This window comes from Colossoma macropomum, unplaced genomic scaffold (genome assembly GCF_904425465.1).
Source record: "Colossoma macropomum unplaced genomic scaffold, Colossoma_macropomum, whole genome shotgun sequence".
In the NCBI taxonomy this organism is placed as follows: Eukaryota; Metazoa; Chordata; class Actinopteri; order Characiformes; family Serrasalmidae; genus Colossoma; species Colossoma macropomum.
This window is the reverse complement of record NW_023494793.1, coordinates 25,530,943-25,550,737: the sequence shown is the minus strand read 5'-3', so window position 1 is coordinate 25,550,737 and position 19,795 is coordinate 25,530,943. Positions and strand designations below refer to the sequence as shown.

The window sequence follows — 19,795 nt, the reverse complement described above, 5'->3', positions numbered from 1 at the left end:
CGCTACCTATATGAATACATGAATGCATAGGGCCAACCTTCAAAGTTTGGTGGAGGAGGGACGACGGTCTGGTTTTTCACATTTACCAAAAAAAATGACATTTTAAAATCAATATTCCTTCCATTTTCAAAATTCATGTTTAATGGAAATGTATTTGTCTAAGTTTCTTGTTTGGTAATATTCAGCATGAGGTAAAAATGTTTTCCTCAAGAAATCTCTCAAACCAATGTTTATTCACAGACTACAAGTTATTTATCAGCCCCCTGATGGTCCATATTCTCTATCATAATTGATCTCCAAACACACCTGAGCTGAGCAAATCAGTAACACTGGATTGTTGATAAGCCTATTTGTGCTGGAAGTGAGAGCATTGCAAATATTTGGACATTGAATAGGCCATTACTATTGTTTCAGCATCCTGGACAAACTTTCTTTAATAGCCATATTCAACATGGCTGAGATGTAAGTTCTTTGGTTACTTGCATAGGACATCTTAGGTGAATTTTGACCTTAAGTTTTCCCTTTAGCTTACGAGATCTGAGTAAAAATCTCTTCAGGGAACTGTTTGAGTTGTAAGTTTCAGGACTTAAATTTTGACAGTTGCAAAGTTCAAATGTAAAATGTATAGCTTTATATGAATCCCTTAGTATTTAACTAAGGATAAATACTTAAGATGTTTTATGCAAGTGGCCACAAACAATCAATCAATGAGAGAGGTTCATTTTGGGTAGATTTAAGAGAGGGAAGATATTGCAGAACATTTTTAGAAAATATACCTCTAAAACCAAATGAATGTAAAAACCATGTGTTTGCTTCTTGAGCTCAGGATCAATCTGGCTTTGTTATGCTGTAATACTTGCTCATTTTATTGCTGTGGATTATTTAACTGTGCTCTGTTTCTTGATAAGCCAGTCTTCATCCTACAGTTTTAAATGAGCTGATGCGATGTGAAATGTACACATTTGTCCACTTCACCCAAATCTAACTCATCAGCTGAACATATTTGCTGTCTTAAGTTTGTTTCTTTAGTTTTGCGGTGGAGCTATAAGGTTAATGTAGCTAACAAATAATGGGAGCTTATAAAATGAATAATAAGACAAAATGGCTGCTCCCGTGTTAGAAATAGGATGTACTTTTGTCTATTTGGTGACACTTTACTGAAGGGCAGTGTTCATAAGACTACACGGCACCTATGTGAGCCTTTCATGACAACTGACATAACCATGTATAGACATTTATAAATGCTTATTCCAACAAGCATTAGTTGTCACAATAATTACTAAGGTGAAATCACAATCCGAACTGACTAGACTTTATGACGACTGACACTTGCCTTTGGAAATGTTTATGTAGGTTTATGTCAGTCATGAAAGGCTTGTGTAGGTGTCATGTAGCCTTACAAGTGCTGCCCTTCAGTAAAGCGTTCCATTTTTATGTCATACGGTGTTCACAAAAGCACAAGGGAAAAAATGTGAAAGTGGCTTGAGTTGGGGGGCTTTCTTCCATTTGAATGTTTTGATAACTTACATCAAAAAGAACGTAGCATAACATGCTATAATATACATGCCATACACCAATCAGGCATAACATTATGACCACCTCCTTGTTTCATTGTCCATTTTATCAGCTCCACTTACTATATAGGAGCACTTTGTAGTTGTACAATTACAGACTGTAGTCCATCTGTTTCTCTGCATACTTTGTTAGCCCCCTTTTACCCTGTTCTTCAGTGGTCAGGACCCCCATGGACCCTCACAGAGCAGGTACTATTTGGGTGGTGGATCATTCTCAGCACTGCAGTAACCCTGATGTGGTGGTGGTGGTGTTAGTGTGTGTTGCACTGGTACAAGTGGATCAGACACAGCAGTGCTGCTGGAGTATACTGTCTGCTCCAACTAATGGGAGAAAGAAAATATTATGACATATCATGTATCGTCAAAACTTCTTGAAGTATCGTGACATTACATTTTTGCCATATCACCCACCTGTACCCCCCACTGTTCATGTTTCCGTAAGCATGTCTGTTTGAGATTACTTGGTAACGTGGCACAGTGTGAAGTGTGCATTTTGCACACATTACTGGGGTTTAGGCTTTCATAAAGTATAACATTAGCTGGGCAGATCCTGTGCAAAACTAAAGAAATATTTGGACATCAAACATGTCTTGGCTGATTTGGGGTAAGGGGGGCAGCTGTGTAAAAAATTTTTTTTAGCAGAAATAAAACAAAAACAGAAATAAAACATCATTCAGACAGGCATAAAAAACTCAATCTTTTTTTATTATTAAATTCTATCTTAGGTTTCTTTTATATATAAAAAGTTCTACAGTGACAGGACTGGCATGAGACCAGACAAGAGAACACCCCACCCCTCCCTTTAGTCCTTCTGCATACACAATACAGTCCACGAGAAAAGTACAAAACCGAATGAACGACGACAGATACACCATGACACGAGACCTGTGGAAGTGTATTTGTGTGTAGTGTGTACATGTGTGTGAGGATGGGGACTGACATGATTTGCGTGGACAAATAAATAAACGATGATTCTTCAGTCGAGAATTGCTTGATTTAAAGTGAGGATGGCATGCTGTGCAGTCTCATTCTCACCCATATACATTCGCCCACTCACTCTCTCACACACACATACAGGTTCTGACTCACATACAGCATCACAAGTCTCCACATGTGGATGAACATGCATACACAAAACACCTTTTCCTTTCTCACACTCAGCGTTGCATGCAGACGGGTCGATTGTGCGCACAAATACACTCACAAAGAAGAGCACACTACGCTCAAGCAAACACGCCGAGTTTGTATGCTGTGTTGGAATGTTAGGGTGGCACAATATATTGTTTGTGAATACTAATACGCCACAACGTTACAAGATGTGGCCTCTAACCAATGACTAGATATTATATCGTGTGCTTTGAACACCTCAACCAACCCCAGATGTTCCAGATGTGTTTCTGTGGGTGTTCTGGATGAACGGCGTCCAACAAATCACATGAATAAAAAAAAACCCCACAATCCAGTCTTTCACATGGTCATATCAATGATTCCGTTTTAAATTGTAAGTTATATCATAATCACAATGTACACTAGCGTTCAAAAGTTGGAAACTGCTGTTCAAAAGTTCGTAATATTTTCAATAATATAAAAACTTTGGTTGCACACTAGTGTATAAAACCGATCTAACGCATTAGTCCGGTGCAACTTCACAGGTTTAACATAATTCGTAGAACACTAGGAAGCAAGAAATGCTGGATGTGTCCAGAATGATGAACAGAGCGGGAGAAGAGTCTAAAATGACACAGAAAGCTCTTTCATCGAGAATGAAGTTACAATAAAATTTATATCCACATTATCATATTTCAAAAGTGGAGATCATCTCTCAAGCCAAATCGCCTGACATAAAAATTAAATAAGCGATTACAGTATATTATTTATTGCTTTATTCACTTTTTGTTCACAGAATTCTTGAACAAAACCTCTGAAAAGAGCTCTTGTTGAACAGTTCGTAATATTTAAATCCACACTGTATAAGTTATTATTGTAAGCTATCAAGACAAAACGTAGTCCAATACTTGGTGTCCCTTTGCCTTAATACAATCACCAAACCAGTCTCTTGAGATGCCCATTATAGCCCACTCTTCCACAAACGGGGTGCACATTTCAGCCAGTGTGTGTGTGCATTTCAACATTTCACCTGTTGCTCCAAAGGAGAATTTGGATTGAGATCTGGTGATTTTGCTGATCAGTGCTCCATCATGTCTGTTGAATACATTACATATAGACACCCTACAGTTGTCACCCTGCAATGTGGGAGTGTCAATGTTGTGTTCTACTTAGACGTGAAGCACAAAGTTAGTGGAAGTTAATATGTCACTCAGACATAAAGCAAGTTAGTGGGCCACAATGGACAGGAACTCTCTAAAGAGACTAGTGTAATTGTTACCTGACAGGATTGGCTCTATCATTAAGGCGACTGGGTGTTAACCAAGTATTAGAGAAAAATGAGCTACCAAGAGTGCGGGGAGCTTATAAAAAGTAACAAAACTGTTAATATGGCAAGTGATTCCAGACTTTTGAATGGTAGTGTAGCAGTACAATCGCAATATTGAATTTTGTCCATATAGAGCAACTCCAGCATATGTATTTGAGTTTGCCCAAACCCTGATAGTAAAGAACTGTGACTCATTTTCAATAACTTATAATTCCATTATCAAACTTCAGTCCACACAGGTGTACCACCTTAGATTAAACACTGGCTGTAGTGTGAGGTATGAGAATGTGCGAGTGTCAGTGTGAGTGTGTGTGTGTGTGTGTGCGCGCGCATGTGTTCACTACCTAGACATGGAACTGCTCTGTCACATTGAAAAAGCCTCTCTACAAAACATTCTACCACGATATATATTTACACATACAGACACACACAAGACTTGACAACAGTCACTATACACTTGACCCCTTACCCCGGCTTCCAGACAACCACCACACACCAAACACCGTACTCAAAGTAGCTTTAGCACCAAAGAGCCGGTTTGCTGAGCGGAAGTATGTGTACATGCGAGTGTATGCCCAAGTCTATCTGTGTGACTTCTATCAATGTAAACTGTTGATCATATCAGGTGTACATGCATGCTCGCTCAGCTATGTGAGCTATGAGACTGTGTGTGTGTTCAGTCACTGTCGCTGGTATCGCTGCTGGGATCTCCCTGCACTTTGTTGCGGTGCTGCATGGCTCGGTGATAAGCCACCTGGACAGATTTTCTGATGTTGGACTTCCTGCCTTCCAGCATCTTCTCCTTATCCAGTTCCTGATCCACACCCAGCGGGACCAGCTTAGAGCGGGGCAACCATTGCCTGCACACATACAGTAAAATAGAGGGTTAAAAGGAAAAAAAAACAAAAAACAAAAAACAAAAATCTGATTTCACCCAAAATTTAGCAAAAAGCCAAGACATGTTCAGTGTCCAAAGTTTCCGTCTTTAATTTTGCTCGGGAGCTACAAAGCTTATGTAGCTAACAAGTAAAGGAAGCTCATGTTTTTTGATGTATATGATGTGTTTTTCACAACGTTCCCAGTCTTAAATTGCCCTGTCCATAATTTTTTTGCAATGTGTTACAGGCATCAGTTTCAGAACGAGCATATATTTACAAAAAGACACTGATGTAGGAAAACATTAAATATCTTCATGCCATTTTCATCTAAATGCAAGTTAAATGGATTTACAAATTACTGCTTTCCATTTTTTATTTGCATTTTACATACTGTCCCAACGTTCCTGGAATTGAAGCCTGTATCTGGAAAGTGCATTTGTCATTTTTAATGCAAAATTAAAATAAGAAGCAAAACTTAAGAGAAAACTTCAGACAACAGTTATGTCTCGGCTGGTTGACTACATTTGGGGTAAGAGACAAATTGCGTAAATTTCAATAAACCATCATTTACACATGTACATTCATATATACATTTACTTCACAGTCCTTACATCTGTGTTTCTAACCACACTGCTCCATTTCTTTTTCAGCATTTTTTTTTCTGCATTTCAGCACATTGACTTATGCATATTTCCTCTGCCCTATTTACCGCTCTTTGTTCTTTAGCACAGGATGCACACTAGACACAGAATGCTGCTCTTCCTTTGTAATGAAAGTTGTAAATATGCCATCCGCTAACAAAAATACTTTATTTTGCAGTTTAGTGAATGTAAAATGTGCTACTAAAAAATTTCTTCTTTTAACAAATTAGAATCGTCAACATCAGTAGAAATGAATATACCAAAAGTCTTTAGTCTTATGCATTTTAAAGCTCACAACGCTAGTTGAAGAAGCTTACATACAGTAGCCTGTTGGAAACCTGATTTCTCAAAATTACCTATGCTTTATTAGACATTGTCTAAATGAACTGGCAAGTAATCTAATTAAAGTAATGGTTCAAATCAAATTTACACAGATGTTCACTTATCCTAGATACAGTCAGCTATGTCTGGTAAACAAAAGAAGCAAAATTTGGACATCACTAGAATTATGAGGTTACCATAGCTAACAAATACTATAAGCCAACAGTCACTCAAAATTTCTTTCAACCCACAGGTATTTAATCAGTTGCGCATACTTGCTTAAAATGACTGCCTGCAGTATTCAGCTACACAGTGAAGTTCTGTTCATTTTTGCAATGCACACCAAATCATATTGTGTCCTAGTTGTGGGTAATTTTGGTATAAATATCATGGTGAAGTGTATTTTTTGTAGATATATTGCTCAAATAGAACCATGCTTATGATAATAAGCAAGTAACATGCTTACCTTTTTTGTATGTTAATTGTGGTTTATTATTCTAGGATGTTCCTTAACTTTTAATAAGAACCAAACTGAACAACTGCCTTGAAACTGAAGTTTTTTTTACAACATACAATAGAAGAAACTGAACAATAAATCTATGGGGCGTAGATGTTAGCGTGCAGCTAGACCTGACAAAACTGGTGCTAAATGTTGTCACTTGTCTCATATGTGCATCCCATACACTTATGTGCTTGAGAATGCTGCTGACTGGCTGAACGTAGAAAGCAGTCTGTTGTCCATGCTAGGCTAATGGGTAAACCAGTCGTTTTCTTTCATATTACTCTCTTACGTCCACTGCCTCAAAAACAAACAATTACCATGGTGATCGAGGGACATGATTACATTCACTTAAAATGTGATTTAAAACATTCTTGACTCTTAATATTACCCTAACATAGTTGCATTATCTGCACGTATTTGTGGCATACTGGTAGAAAGGTTTTGAAAAACTCATACTTTAGGGAGAATTTCAAACAGTGTACTGGATGAATTGGTTATTACACTGCTTACTACTACTGCGTCCTAAATCATATCCAAGAGTCTGCGCAACCTAAATAGAGAAAATGATGCGGGATGCATATAGGGAAAAGATTTGAGTGGCTTTTTTCTTCTGGTGTCTGTTAGAAACGTCAGCTTTGTAACTCCAGAGACAAACAAAAGAAGCAAATACTGTACACTAAAGATGTCTTGGCTGATCAACTATATTTGGGGTACCAGATGTTTAAATTTCTGTCAGCCAATATTGCTAAGGAGCAAGTGCCCATGAGCACGATTCGAAGAAACAAAACAATTATGGCAACCAAACACGATCAGGTAGTTGAAAAGCAACCTTAGAATCTAGGATCAAACTAATCAGAGTGACGTCTAATAAACAAGTGATAAATGCTTTCCTAAGAAAATATGATTCGTCACAACAGTTCAGAAGAAATTGGCTCTGGCCTGACAGGAAGAATCACTGCAAAAAAACACTTCTAAGTGTGCAGAGGAAGAGGCTTCATGTTAACATCAGTAGGAGAAGCAAAGGAACTGGTTGTTGATTGATGAATCTTATGATCTGATAAAAACAATTTTTAATAAATTGGGTAAAGTTATGCATAGATGCAGAGGGAGTGACTATGTTCTGCATATGTCCCATAGTGAAGTTACAGTTAGCTTGAACAAACCCATGGCAATATCCACCCGCCTGGCTTTCAAAGCATACTTCAAAGGCATGCCACGTCATCAGGTTTCAAGTTGTTAGCAAAAATAGCCCAAAGCGCAAGACTGATCTGACGAAGAAGCGAGGTGCAGTACAGCTCAACTTGACCCGGTATGCAAATATACACAACACACTTGGAAGTGCTAATATGTAGAATATGCATTGCCTGTGACTCACCAGGTCCTCTTGTTGTCGAAGAAGAGCACCAGAAAGAGATGTTCCCGTGCCTCCTGGGTCATCTGCTCACCCAGCTTCAGCACCTCCAGAGGGGGAACGGGGATCGGCACGCCCCGGTGGAACACTCCTTCCCGTGGCATCTTAGGGTCAATAATCTGACAGACAGAAAAGATGATGATCAACAGGATCCCAAAACTTTTCAAAGACAAAGTTCCTTTCAAAAAAATATACTGTAAAGCTTTGTACACACTGTGGTCCATACATTTCCGCTTTGTGGCCAAAAGACCTTAATGAGAGCAGAATTCATGCACTATCAATCAGTGGCAGCAGCACCTAACTTCTAGTGACAGTAATCACTGCCAGAGCAATGCATCTGACCTTCTTTCACCTTCATCTTGCTCTAATATTGAACCACTGAGAGCAAATTAGCAATTAAATTAGAATGTGTGCTAGACGATCAATCCAAAGGGCACGTTTGTTCATGCTAAAGACAGGAGTCACTAACAAACACAAACATGAACAATTAAGTCAAAAAAACAGATCTGGGTGCTGAGATAGGCTGCTTTTGGCCTCTTTTCCACAGGGCCGAACATTTCTGAGCACGGAGGGTAACTGTTCCAATGGCATTACAACACAGACACAGTTTGACATGGAATGCTTAAAAACCAGGTGCGTTATTTTAGACAAGAATAGGTAACTATTCAGGGCCATGAAAATGTTCAGTGGGATGACGTAACTATGTAGCTATGTGCTGACTGGTTCTACGTTTATGTCAATGTCAGTGTTTTCCCACTGCATCCTGCTGCGTTATTTCAAACCCAAAAACAAATAAGTAGCACACGATTTTAAATTCACCACTCAATAAACGTCAAAGCTTCAATCTAACAACAACTGTCCTATGTTAAAACAGTGCTGTTGATCAGGAGAGAGTAAAAGGTTAGTATCAGCTTAGCTAACATGCTGCCAGCTATGCTCACCACAGAACAGGTTCAGCTCTGACTATCAAAAGATTGACTGATGCAAGTTTAGATGATAATGACTGAAATCTGAGCTGCTGTTAGAGGTACAGCAAACAGAAATTAAACCTGTTCTGTGATGTTTGGAGCTGTAGCCTCCAAGCCAATCTAATGCTAGCCAGCTCCTCTCTCCTAGTGAGCTAGTGAGATCCAAACACACCAGTATGGGTTTGATTTGACTAACCGGTGCTCTGCTCTCACTTGTATAGACGATAAACCTTATAACAGCAAGAGCCGACTGATTTGCGTTGGACTGACAGAAAGCCAAAATCAAACCTGTTCTGTAGTGTTTCAAGCTGTAGCCTGCTAGGCTAGTCTAATGCAAGCATATGGTACCTCCCCCATAGTACAGCCTCAGTTCCCCAAACCGTTGCTTAAAAAACACTCATTTAGAGGATAAAGACTCATATCTGAGGTCACAAATCTTCCAGGTTTTCCAGGGGAACTCTGAGCCTGTATTCAGAAGCCAGCTCAGGAGCAGAAGTGAATCAGTCATAACAGCTCTGGATCCAATCTCAGTAAAATGGGATGCTTCACAATAGCCCATTATGCTGTAGCCCATTAGTGACCAGAAGGAAGCACTACACCTTCTGTTAATTCTTCAAGAAATCTGAGAGGACTGTAAGTTTACTGTTTCCCTCTGGATACTGTATGGAACTTACCAAAGCAGGGTAAGAGGGATATCCTCGACACTTGGCCCATACTAGGTCTAGTGCATCCAGGGAGGTGTAGTCCGTCGAGCTCATCCAGCAGCCTGACCTACCCCTGCCTCGCACCACTGGAATAGACAAACAACATTTCAGCACAGCTCTATATATGTCATAGGTGTCAATCCATACGGTTTACTCGTTTAATGTCCACAATTTTCGAGGTGTATAACTAATAAATGAAATCTAGTCTGTTTGTTTTGCGGGTTAAAATTCTGTGAAGGGGACTTCTCACATTTGTTTTATTAGAATTTCTAACCTAAATGCTCAGACTGTGGGAGGTGGCGTGCTGGAAAACTGATATCCCCACACACGCGAGAAGGCAAGCTTTTAAAGCGTCACTTGCTAGAAGTAGAGATGGCGTGATACCACTTTTTTCTGTTTCGATACCAATACTGATACTGAAAGCTTTAGTACCGATACCAGCGAATACCAATCCAATATTTTTATTTAGTCATTTATTAAGTACCATGGAGGTTAGTTGAAGGGGACTTTGTTTATAAGACTACTGTTTTTAGAAATTCTTTGTTGTTGAGAGAGTTCGGATAAGAATGGCCACACTTGTTCAAGCTGACACAAACTCGAATAACCACTATTTACAACAGTGGTGTTAAGACAAGCACCTCTGAATGCACTACACATTAAACTTTGAGGTGGATGGGCTACAACAGCAAAAGACCACATCGGGTTTAACTCTTGTCAGCTGAGAACAGGAAGCTGAGGCTGCAGTGGGCACAGGCTCACCAAAACTGGACACCCGAAGACTGGAAAACCATGACCTGGTCTGATGAAACTCAATTTCTGCTGCAACATGCAAAGTGTAGGGTAAGAATTTGGCTCGAATAGGATGGTTTCATGGACTCTGCCTTACAACAACAGTTCAAACTATGGTAGTGTAATGGTGTGGGGATGGCATATCTGAGTATTGTCGCTTATGATGTGCATCCCCTTAGTGCCACAAGTTACGCATCTTGCTAGTTCCAGTATGATAATGAGCCTTCTCACAAAGCACAAGTCATCTCAGACTGGTTCTGTGAACATGATAATGAGTTCAGTGTACTTCAGGGAACTCCTCATTCACCTGATCTGAACCCAATACAGCAGGAGAACCAGAGATTTGCAACACAAATGTGCAGCTTAGAAATCTGTCAATTACATGATGCAATCAAGTCAACACGGACCACAGTCTCTAATGAATGTTACCAGCACCTCACTGAATCCATGCCATGAACAATTCAGGGGGTTTTTAGAGCAAACATGTGTATCTGTATGAGGGTATGTCCTACAAATGGTTGTTTTAGCCATTTTTGCTATTCTAAGATTGACATTTTTAAACAAATAGTAAGAGAGTTATTTAGAAAAAAAATAGAAAGATTAAAAAAATGAGAAAGATATAACCTTCATTTATTTTTTGCAGCAAGGAGATCTGTTTCTGATCATTTGGTTTGTTTTGTGATTTATCTGTATGTTTTAGCAATGTGGGATTTGACCTACACACTGACAAACTGTGCAATGTACACTGTACAAATCTGTCATCTTTTTGTTTAAAGCATTTCTATGTATAGACTTGATTATTTACTTATTCCAAACTACACATGCCCAATTAAATAAACAACTACTGAGCTCAGATTCTTATACTGGTATAATATATACATAAGCTCAGAAATCTGAGCATTCAAATAACCATGGTCATCCCTAGCAGGCATATGTACATAAACTCACAATGAGAAACCCCTCTGGCTCCTCCCACAGAGTAGGAGTCATTCTCTGTTCCCGACGTTTCTTCACTGCTGTCCTCTTGAAATGCTGAGCGGGAGAAAGAGGGCTTGCCACGGCCGTGCTTTGAAGGAGTGGTACTGATAGGTAAATGGATTATAGGGAGAGAGTAAGAGAAAGCGAGGGAGGGTGAGAGTTCAGAATTAGCCATACACATTTACATACATTTTTTGATTTTCAAGTTTTGCTGATTCATAAATGCAATTCTGAATATATGCACTTGGAAAAAAGCCTTCACTACTGTTTTTTTTTTTTTACACCTGTGTTCACCTTTCTGAAAGAAATAACGCCAGAAAGGGTGGGCATCTAGAAATGATCGTATGGCATTCCAACAGCATATAAACTGACACATTTTATTTTATATCTGGGTCATTGTTCACAGAGGCTGCACACCACCCATCACAGATGACAGCTGTATGAGAAGTTACAGCCACAGCACTTTTAATTTAGAAACCTATATTAACAGTAAAATGTGGGAATTTTGTTTATTCATGAACTCTGACTTATTTCAAAACTATGATTCAAAGTGTATTAGTCAGTCACTTTAAAAAACACTTTTAAAAGGTTACAGGAAATGAAAACCACATCTTTTATGCTTATTACTGACTTGACTGCAGACCTTACCTTCTGGAAAAATTTTGTACAAGTATTACTTGTGGTAAATTAGTAACTATAAACAGTGACCAGAAGCTATGGTTTATTTATTTCTAACATTTTCCATATAATAATAATCACTGACTTGTTTAGTTTTGTGGCTTAAAAAAAATGTAATGAAAGAGTATTCAAGTATTCAAATTATTCAGACCAGCCTACTAGTGGGCAATATGGTAAAAAAAAACAAAAAAAACGCGTAGACCGCAGTAGAGCTTCCCTGGACTCGGAAAAACGGGAGTTTAACATCTAAATATCTAAAATTGTTTGTCTCACACGAGCATCCCATACACTTTATTAGAAGTCATTCATGCTATCAGTAGCAGAAGGGACCAGGCTTTGAAACTACTGTGTTGATGAAGCTGGCCGAAGGAGGTGGCACCACAGGTGGTGTGAAAGGTAGCAGAAACAAGGCAAGCAGGTTGTTGTCTATGCTAAGCTAAATGCTGACCCCAAAAGACCGGCCGTTCTTTTCATATCTCTCTCTACTGGCCACCCACTTGATGACCCGATTCTCTCAGACTGCAACTCACTACACAGCAGGAGATGAGGAAGTGCTTAAATATCCCTGACTGATATCCCTGCGCCATTTAGCTAAACAGGGATTTCACAAAACGAATACCTTAAAAAGAATTTTAACCATAAACCGTACACCTGTGTTCACCTTTCTGAAAGAAATAATGCCAGAAAGGGTGGGCATCTAGAAATGATCATATGGCATTCCAACAGCATATAAACGGTCACATTTTATTTTATATCTGGGTCATTATTCACAGAGGCTGCACACCACCCATCACAGATGACAGCTGTATGAGAAGTTACAGGCACAGCACTTTTAATTTAGAAACCTATATTAACAGTAAAATGTGGGAATTTTGTTTATTCATGAACTCTGACTTATTTCAAAACTATGATTCAAAGTGTATTAGTCAGTCACTTTAAAAAACATTTTAAAGGTTACAGGAAATGAAAACCACATCTTTTATGCTTATTACTGACTTGATTGCAGACCTTACCTTCTGGAAAAATTTTGTACAAGTATTACTTGTGGTAAATTAGTAACTATAAACAGTGACCAGAAGATAAAGGAAAATTTCTTCTAAGAGGTCTTTAAATGTCTGGTGCACAGTTCTGGGTGAGTGAATGCATAATATGTAAGTGATTTGTTTTAGAATGGCTCCAATCATTCTAAATGGTGAACTGTTGTGCAATTTGGCTGTTTAAGCAAGTTTCTCATCTTATTTAGACCCCTTACAGCAATGTAATCAAAATGCCTGTTACTATGGTTACACTTTACATATGTCATTTTCAAGGAAAGGTAAGACAAGCAAGAGCACTTAAAAAAAACATAGATTTAAATAACAGAAGAAATCAAATGAGGAGCTTTTCAAAACCAGCAATTAAGCTACAGTTCACTCCAACACAGCACTGACTTAAATCATAAGGCCAGTGATTAGGCCTGGGTGAAATCTGAATATATATGCTGCATATATTATGTATGATAGCTCAAAAAACAGATGATTTAAAGTGCTCCCATATGTGTCTTCTGAGGCATCTTTGCTCTTTTTTTCAATGGCTGAAGGGAAAGTGGTGCAGTTTGTTGTAGGGTGAGGTGATTTGGATGTCCTACATGAATTTACAATGGGTTAATTTGAACCAGCTAAGGTTTATTTATTTCTAACATTTTCCATATAATAACAATCACTGACTTGTTTAGTTTTGTGGCTTAAAAAAATGTAATGAAAGAATATTCAAGTATTCAAATTATTCAGACCAGCCTACTAGTGGGCAATATGGTTAAAAGGCGTAGACCGCAGTAGAGCTTCCCTGGACTCGGAAAAACGGGAGTTTAACATCTAAATTTCTAAAATTGTTTGTCTCACACGAGCATCCCATACACTTTATTAGAAGTCATTCATGCTATCAGTAGCAGAAGGGACCAGGCTTTGAAACTACTGTGTTGAAGCTGGCCGAAGGAGGTGGCACCACAGGTGGTGTGAAAGGTAGCAGAAACAAGGCAAGCAGGTTGTTGTCTATGCTAAGCTAAATGCTGACCCCAAAAGACCGGCCGTTCTTTTCATATCTCTCTCTACTGGCCACCCACTTGATGACCCGATTCTCTCAGACTGCAACTCACTACACAGCAGGAGATGAGGAAGTGCTTAAATATCCCTGACCGATATCCCTGCGCCATTTAGCTAAACAGGGGTTTCACAAAACTAATACCTTAAAAAGAATTTTAACCATAAACCGTCATAAACCGGTATATCAGCCTTCTACTAAGCCAGCCCAGTTCTAAAATGTTACACAGTATATGCCTGTATATTACTGCAGTGATGGCCAACACACGTAAATTATATATAGCATTATGTGACTTTCTATGCGTCTGTGTGTTTGTGTGTACCTGGTTCTGTCGGAAGCTGCGCTGCTACTGCTGCTGGTGGTAGACTCTGAGTCAGAGCTGGAGCGAGGCAAACTCCGCTCATTCCTGTATACACGGAAACTCTCTGTCACTGGCTGACTGCCTCCATCAAAACCATTACTGGGCAGACCTGCAAGACAGAGAGTGATAATAAATTTAGTTCGAATTTAGACTCCAGTAAGGCAAATCGCACAAGTTCATAGTGATATGGTGTTATACAATAATGCAATTAACATCTTAAAGCATTGGAAGAGGCAAGTATATGATCTTGTATATTTTAAGTGCTGGGGAACAAAACTGAAAAGAATTTAAAATTAGCTTAAGCCCAGTGGCACTATGTTAAATTCAGAGGTAAAAAGCAACATGCCATTGATTAAATGCAACACTATGGACGTGTAGAGTCATATGCAAAAGTTTAAACATGCCTAATCAAATAAACGTTGTGCTGATTTAAGTGACAATAAGTTAACATACTCCTTACAGGGAACAAACTTAATTTTTTCTGCTATTTTAAGTGTACATTTTTCATTTTAACCATATTTACCACGGTTTTAACATTTTACCTATTTATTTTGTTTCACATGTTGAAAAAAAAGTAAGACAAAAAAAAACTTTTAACCACATTTTAAGTTATATGTAAAATTAAGCAAAAAATGTGCATTAAAATGTGCAGAAGTGTGTTCTCTGTGGACAATGTGTTAACTTCTTTTCACTTCAAAAATCAACAAAATACCATATTTGACTAGGCTGCCCAAACTTTTGCATACAATTGTATGAATGGATTTACAAGAGCTGGATTTTTACACTATATATGAATAAACAGCAACTAGACACTTCATTAAGTACACCTCCTTACATCAACACTCTTTGTCCATTTTATGAGCTCAACTTTACATACAGGTGCACTTTACAGTTCTACAATTGCAGACTGTAGTCCATCTCTTGCTCTCCATATATTATTAGCCCCCTTTCACCCTGTTCTTCAATAGTCAGGACCCCCACAGGACCACCACAGCTGGTACAGGTGGAAGAATGGGGTAAAAAGTGGATAAAAAAGTATGCAGAGAAACAGATAAACTACAGTCTGTAATTGTAGAACTACAAGGATAATCTATATGATAGGTGCAGCTAATAAAATGGATAAAGAGTGTAGAAACAAGGTGTACTGAAAGTAGACAGTCGGTGTATAGCTCAATAGAAAAACCTCCACATAACGGTAACATTACAAGACTGTGTGTGTGGGCATGTGTGAGTGTGTATGTACCCAGTAGCAGGTGCTCGTTGTCACTGTCACTCTCAGAACTGGTACTGGAACGGGGACTGCGGGGTCGTTTGCGTTGCCGCACAGAGGTCAGCAGGGGGAGCTGTGGGGGGCCTACAGGACTGGAGTTCACTCCCCCAACATTGTGCAGCGCATCTCGGTTTTTTGGGGGCCGTCCCGGCCGCTTGGGTGGGCCTGTGGCCTTTGGGTTCTTTTTGGAGAAGAGAACAGAAGTTCTGCGCCCCACTTCAGAGGCCAGTGTGGAGGCAGATGCATTGATATCTAGATAAAGAGAGAGAAAGAGAGAAACAGGGTCAATAACTTGTATCTTGCAGCTTATTATGTAGTACACGTCTGACATTATGTAGTTCATTGTGACTTAAAAGCAGTTAGCATGTATCGTATGTTGTACATTGCAATCACTGTCGAAAGAAAACATAACAGTAGAAATTTTCTTAATTAATATATAGTGGGGCCCAAAACTCAAACTACACTGGAAATTTGAGATATTTCTTCAGTTAACCCTGAAAACAAACAACAGAAGATTTTGAAAAAACAAAGAAAAGCCATGACAAGCAAAATGAAGAAATATTCCAGATTCTGCACTATTTCTAGTTAACCATTCTTGCTTTTGCACAAACTTGGAGTTCATTGCTAGCTTGAGCACACGCCGTCATTAAAGCAAATGAGGACACAGTAAATACTAAAATATTCTGAAATTCATGTAAATATTTTGAAGACTCAACTTCTGAGGCATATTGTTGTGCTGATATTATAATTTGTATGAAAAACCTTGCATTGCATTAGAATTGAATGAAAACAAAAGCCCTTTCAATAGCAGTTTCAGACTTTTGGAACCCACTGTATGTTAACGTACAGTTGTATGTAACAGTTTGAAAACAGCCGTTCAAATGACAGATTTTGTTGAAGTGAAAATAAGAGATAATACACTCTGCACAGGCCTCATTTAATATTTTGCCTCCAACATGTTAAATTTAACAAATAAACAGTAATTAAGCATCAAAATGTGCATATGTGTGTTCTCTGTAGAGGATGTGTACTTATTTTCACAAAAAATGACATCTGACCGGAGGGCCAAAACGTCTGCATATGTCTGTAAAAAGCTGTTGGACAATCTCCATTGGTCCATTCATAGTAACATTCATACAGCGTTAACGGCATCTAGCATTTTCAAATACAAAGTCACCTTTCCCACCGATCTCCTGGCTGCTGCTCTCCCCTCCCTCATCGTGACGGGTGGTCCCTGAGGTGTGATGCGCTAGCACAGAGCCCCTCTCCCCTGAGGCCCCCGAGTCGCGGCTTGCCATGCCGGCCATCCCCTCGCGCTGATGCGCTAGTTTGCGCTTAATTACAGTCATTTCCTTCCTCAGGGCTTTGGCTCGCCGCGAACGGCCGATGCTGTGCTTTCCTGAGCTGACCTCATCAAACCGCTCTTGCAAGATCCGCAGCTGCTCCTCCAGTGGCAACCTGCGCCAGTTCTCAGCCAAGAGCAGGTCTGAGAGAAAAAGAGAAATTAGAAGGCAACAAACAATTATTTGTATTCACTGGGATGAATGATCAATGTTTTGTGTTAATTTGGCTATGCAAAGCACTTTGGCACTCACATGTGACGTCAGTTAAGTGGGCACCAACTGAACCCTGTGCGGCACTAAAGAATGCTGATGTCTAATCCAGAGGTGGAGTTAATATGAAACTTTGGAACATTCAAAAGAGGATCAACAGTAAGTGATGGACTGTGAATGTGTGGGTAGGTGTGGTCTGATTGTAAAAATTCACATACCCACAAACAAAACATTTGCAACTGAACGTCCATTTAGCATAGCACTGAACACCCCATCAATCTGCGAGCTGCAACAAAAAGCTAATTAACATACAGGCCAGATCATGCTGAGTAAGTTTGGCAGGGCATTCTGAGTACATCCCTACAGCTATGATGACACATTCCTTCTAAAATAACAGCCTGCTTTGCATCAAGCAGATCATTAAGGAAGTTTTCAACAGGGTACCAAAGTGATTCTGCGAAATCTGGCAGGAAGGTAGCACTAGAAGCGCAACAAGTGCTTCCCTGAGCTGGGCTTGAACTGATGTAAAGTGTTCTAATGTAAATTGCACTTAGTTGTTATTAGTTGAATAGTGCTTTTATTGCTCTAGCTATTGTCATCGTGATATCAAATAGCTTTATCTAAGGTTGCATTTTATGCCCTCGCTGTAAGTTCCTTGTCTGAGTACAAATATGACAAAGTTACCAGCAGCAGGTGTGCATGAGCAAAATAAAGAGGGGAAAAAAAATAATCAAATGCTCTGGAAAGAAGAAATCAAAGCAAAATACATATAAACCAACATAAAGATCCACCATTGTAAATGCTGGATCACCAACTCACCATCTTCGTTGATGGAAGGTGATCTCTCTCTGTCTCTGTCCCGCTCCCGCTCTCTCTCCCGCTCCCTCTCCCTTTCTCTCTCTCTTTCACATGGCGACTCAGGGCTGGGCTCTCGAGGGAGATGCATGCCCGTGTCATAATCGTAGCCAATTCGCTCTGCCTGACGCCGAGCCTGCCGCAGAACAGCACCCCCCGTCTCTCGCAGCCGCAGTGCCGCCCGGTAGAAGACGGTGTCTTTGGCATTGTATTTCAGACAGTTGTTGACGATGAGCAGGAAGTCTGCCTCGAATGCTTCAAAGCTGAGATAGTGATGAGACTCCAGACTCAGCTTCATGGTCTGAAAGTCCATCGGTCGCTCAATGTGATCCAGGTAGTCAGGGACCTAAGAGACAGACATGCAGAGTCAGAGACATGCAGACATGGGCTCAGAAATACTTTGACAAACTGTTGTGTTATTAAAAAAAGTTTGTGCCTGCATACACAAATGCAAGTTAAGACTGTACTACACACAGCAGAAGCTATGTTTTAGAAATGCTGCCAACTTCTCTGGGTTTAAGCTAGTCTGTATTGTACTGATGCACAGAGAAAACGTACTATAGTATGACAAGTCAACCTTCCAGATTGTTTACAGAAATAATGGACGCTGTTTTCTTTAGACCAAAGATAAAAAAAAGACAATTAAGATTGTTACCAGCATAAAGTTTAAAAGCTCTATAATTTAGAGCATGCTTTCTAGATGACATATTTTTTTCCAGGACAAGTATGCATAACACAACACTAAGCCACATACAGCACGTTACAACAGCATAGCTGCGTCATCAGAGAGTGTGAGTGCTAGTCTCCTATTAATAACACATTTTGAAGAGCAAAATACAACAATGAAGACCCTGTACCGTTGCACAGCTGAAGAAGAGTGGCAAAAAAATTGGATCAGATGGTGTCTTACATCTCCAAACAATTTTTAAGTGTAGTTAAAGGGAAAGATGATGTTACACAATGGTAAAGATGCACCTGACCCAATTCTTTTGTTATAGGTAGAACTGGTTTACCTCGTTCAGTGAGACTGGCTCAGTGAAAAAGTTGCTGGTGTCTCTTTCTTGCAGTTGGTCCAGAGTTGTCCTCAGCAACACTAGGAATGGAGTCAACTGCATCTCCAAAGCCAGCTGTTGAATCTTAATCTACATAAAGACAACAATCATAGTTACACGCAGAAACCTGCATCTGTTGAGTCAAATGCAGAATCTTCAACTAGAAAACAGTGTGTGTGTGTGTGTGTGTGTGTGTCTCACCGCCTCCCTCTTGAGTTTTTCTCTCTTTCGGATGAGCTCCACCAACAGTCTGGCTCTCTCCAGGTCATGCCTGAGTCTCTGCCATGCCTTCAGCTGCTCCTTCAGTGCTGCATGCTTCTCCTCACTGTCCCTCTACTCACACAAAAATACAAAACAAGTGTCAATAAAGTGCAGTTACAGTATTCAGACATAAAAACAGGATTTTCTATATAAATGTACTTATATGATTATTCCATCATATTCCTCAATCTGCTATTAGCGCAGATGTTTGAACTTTGAACAGTTAATACTCAAGTACACCAGGTGACACCTTTTACTCTCTAGTCAGAGAAGGAGAAGTCTAGTTTTTTTCATTCACAATGGTAAAAACTCGCCAGAGAGTTAGGAAAGTTACCTAGGTATGTTTAGTGTAAAATAAATATGCAGAGGAAAAAAAAAGGTTTGAGAAAAAACAATTTTTCAAAACAACTTGTCTGATGTAGGATTCACAATATGAATCACAGAAAACCAAACTTTTAAACACATCAACAGAATCACTAGGACCCT

General features: G+C 39.4%; 1 protein-coding gene across 1 annotated transcript in view; it reads right to left on the bottom strand.

Moving 5' to 3' along the window:
* Positions 1-2,258: 2,258 nt before the first annotated feature.
* brpf1 (bromodomain and PHD finger containing, 1) overlaps positions 2,259-19,795 on the bottom strand; it is a 29,320-nt gene continuing 11,783 nt past the window's right edge. Inside the window, 10 exon segments of the mRNA XM_036578940.1 lie at positions 2,259-4,868; positions 7,726-7,880; positions 9,404-9,519; positions 11,171-11,304; positions 14,280-14,427; positions 15,562-15,840; positions 16,766-17,074; positions 17,961-18,342; positions 19,010-19,138; positions 19,250-19,381. Of these exon segments, the coding sequence (XP_036434833.1) occupies positions 4,685-4,868; positions 7,726-7,880; positions 9,404-9,519; positions 11,171-11,304; positions 14,280-14,427; positions 15,562-15,840; positions 16,766-17,074; positions 17,961-18,342; positions 19,010-19,138; positions 19,250-19,381 (1,968 nt within the window). The 3' untranslated portion in view covers positions 2,259-4,684.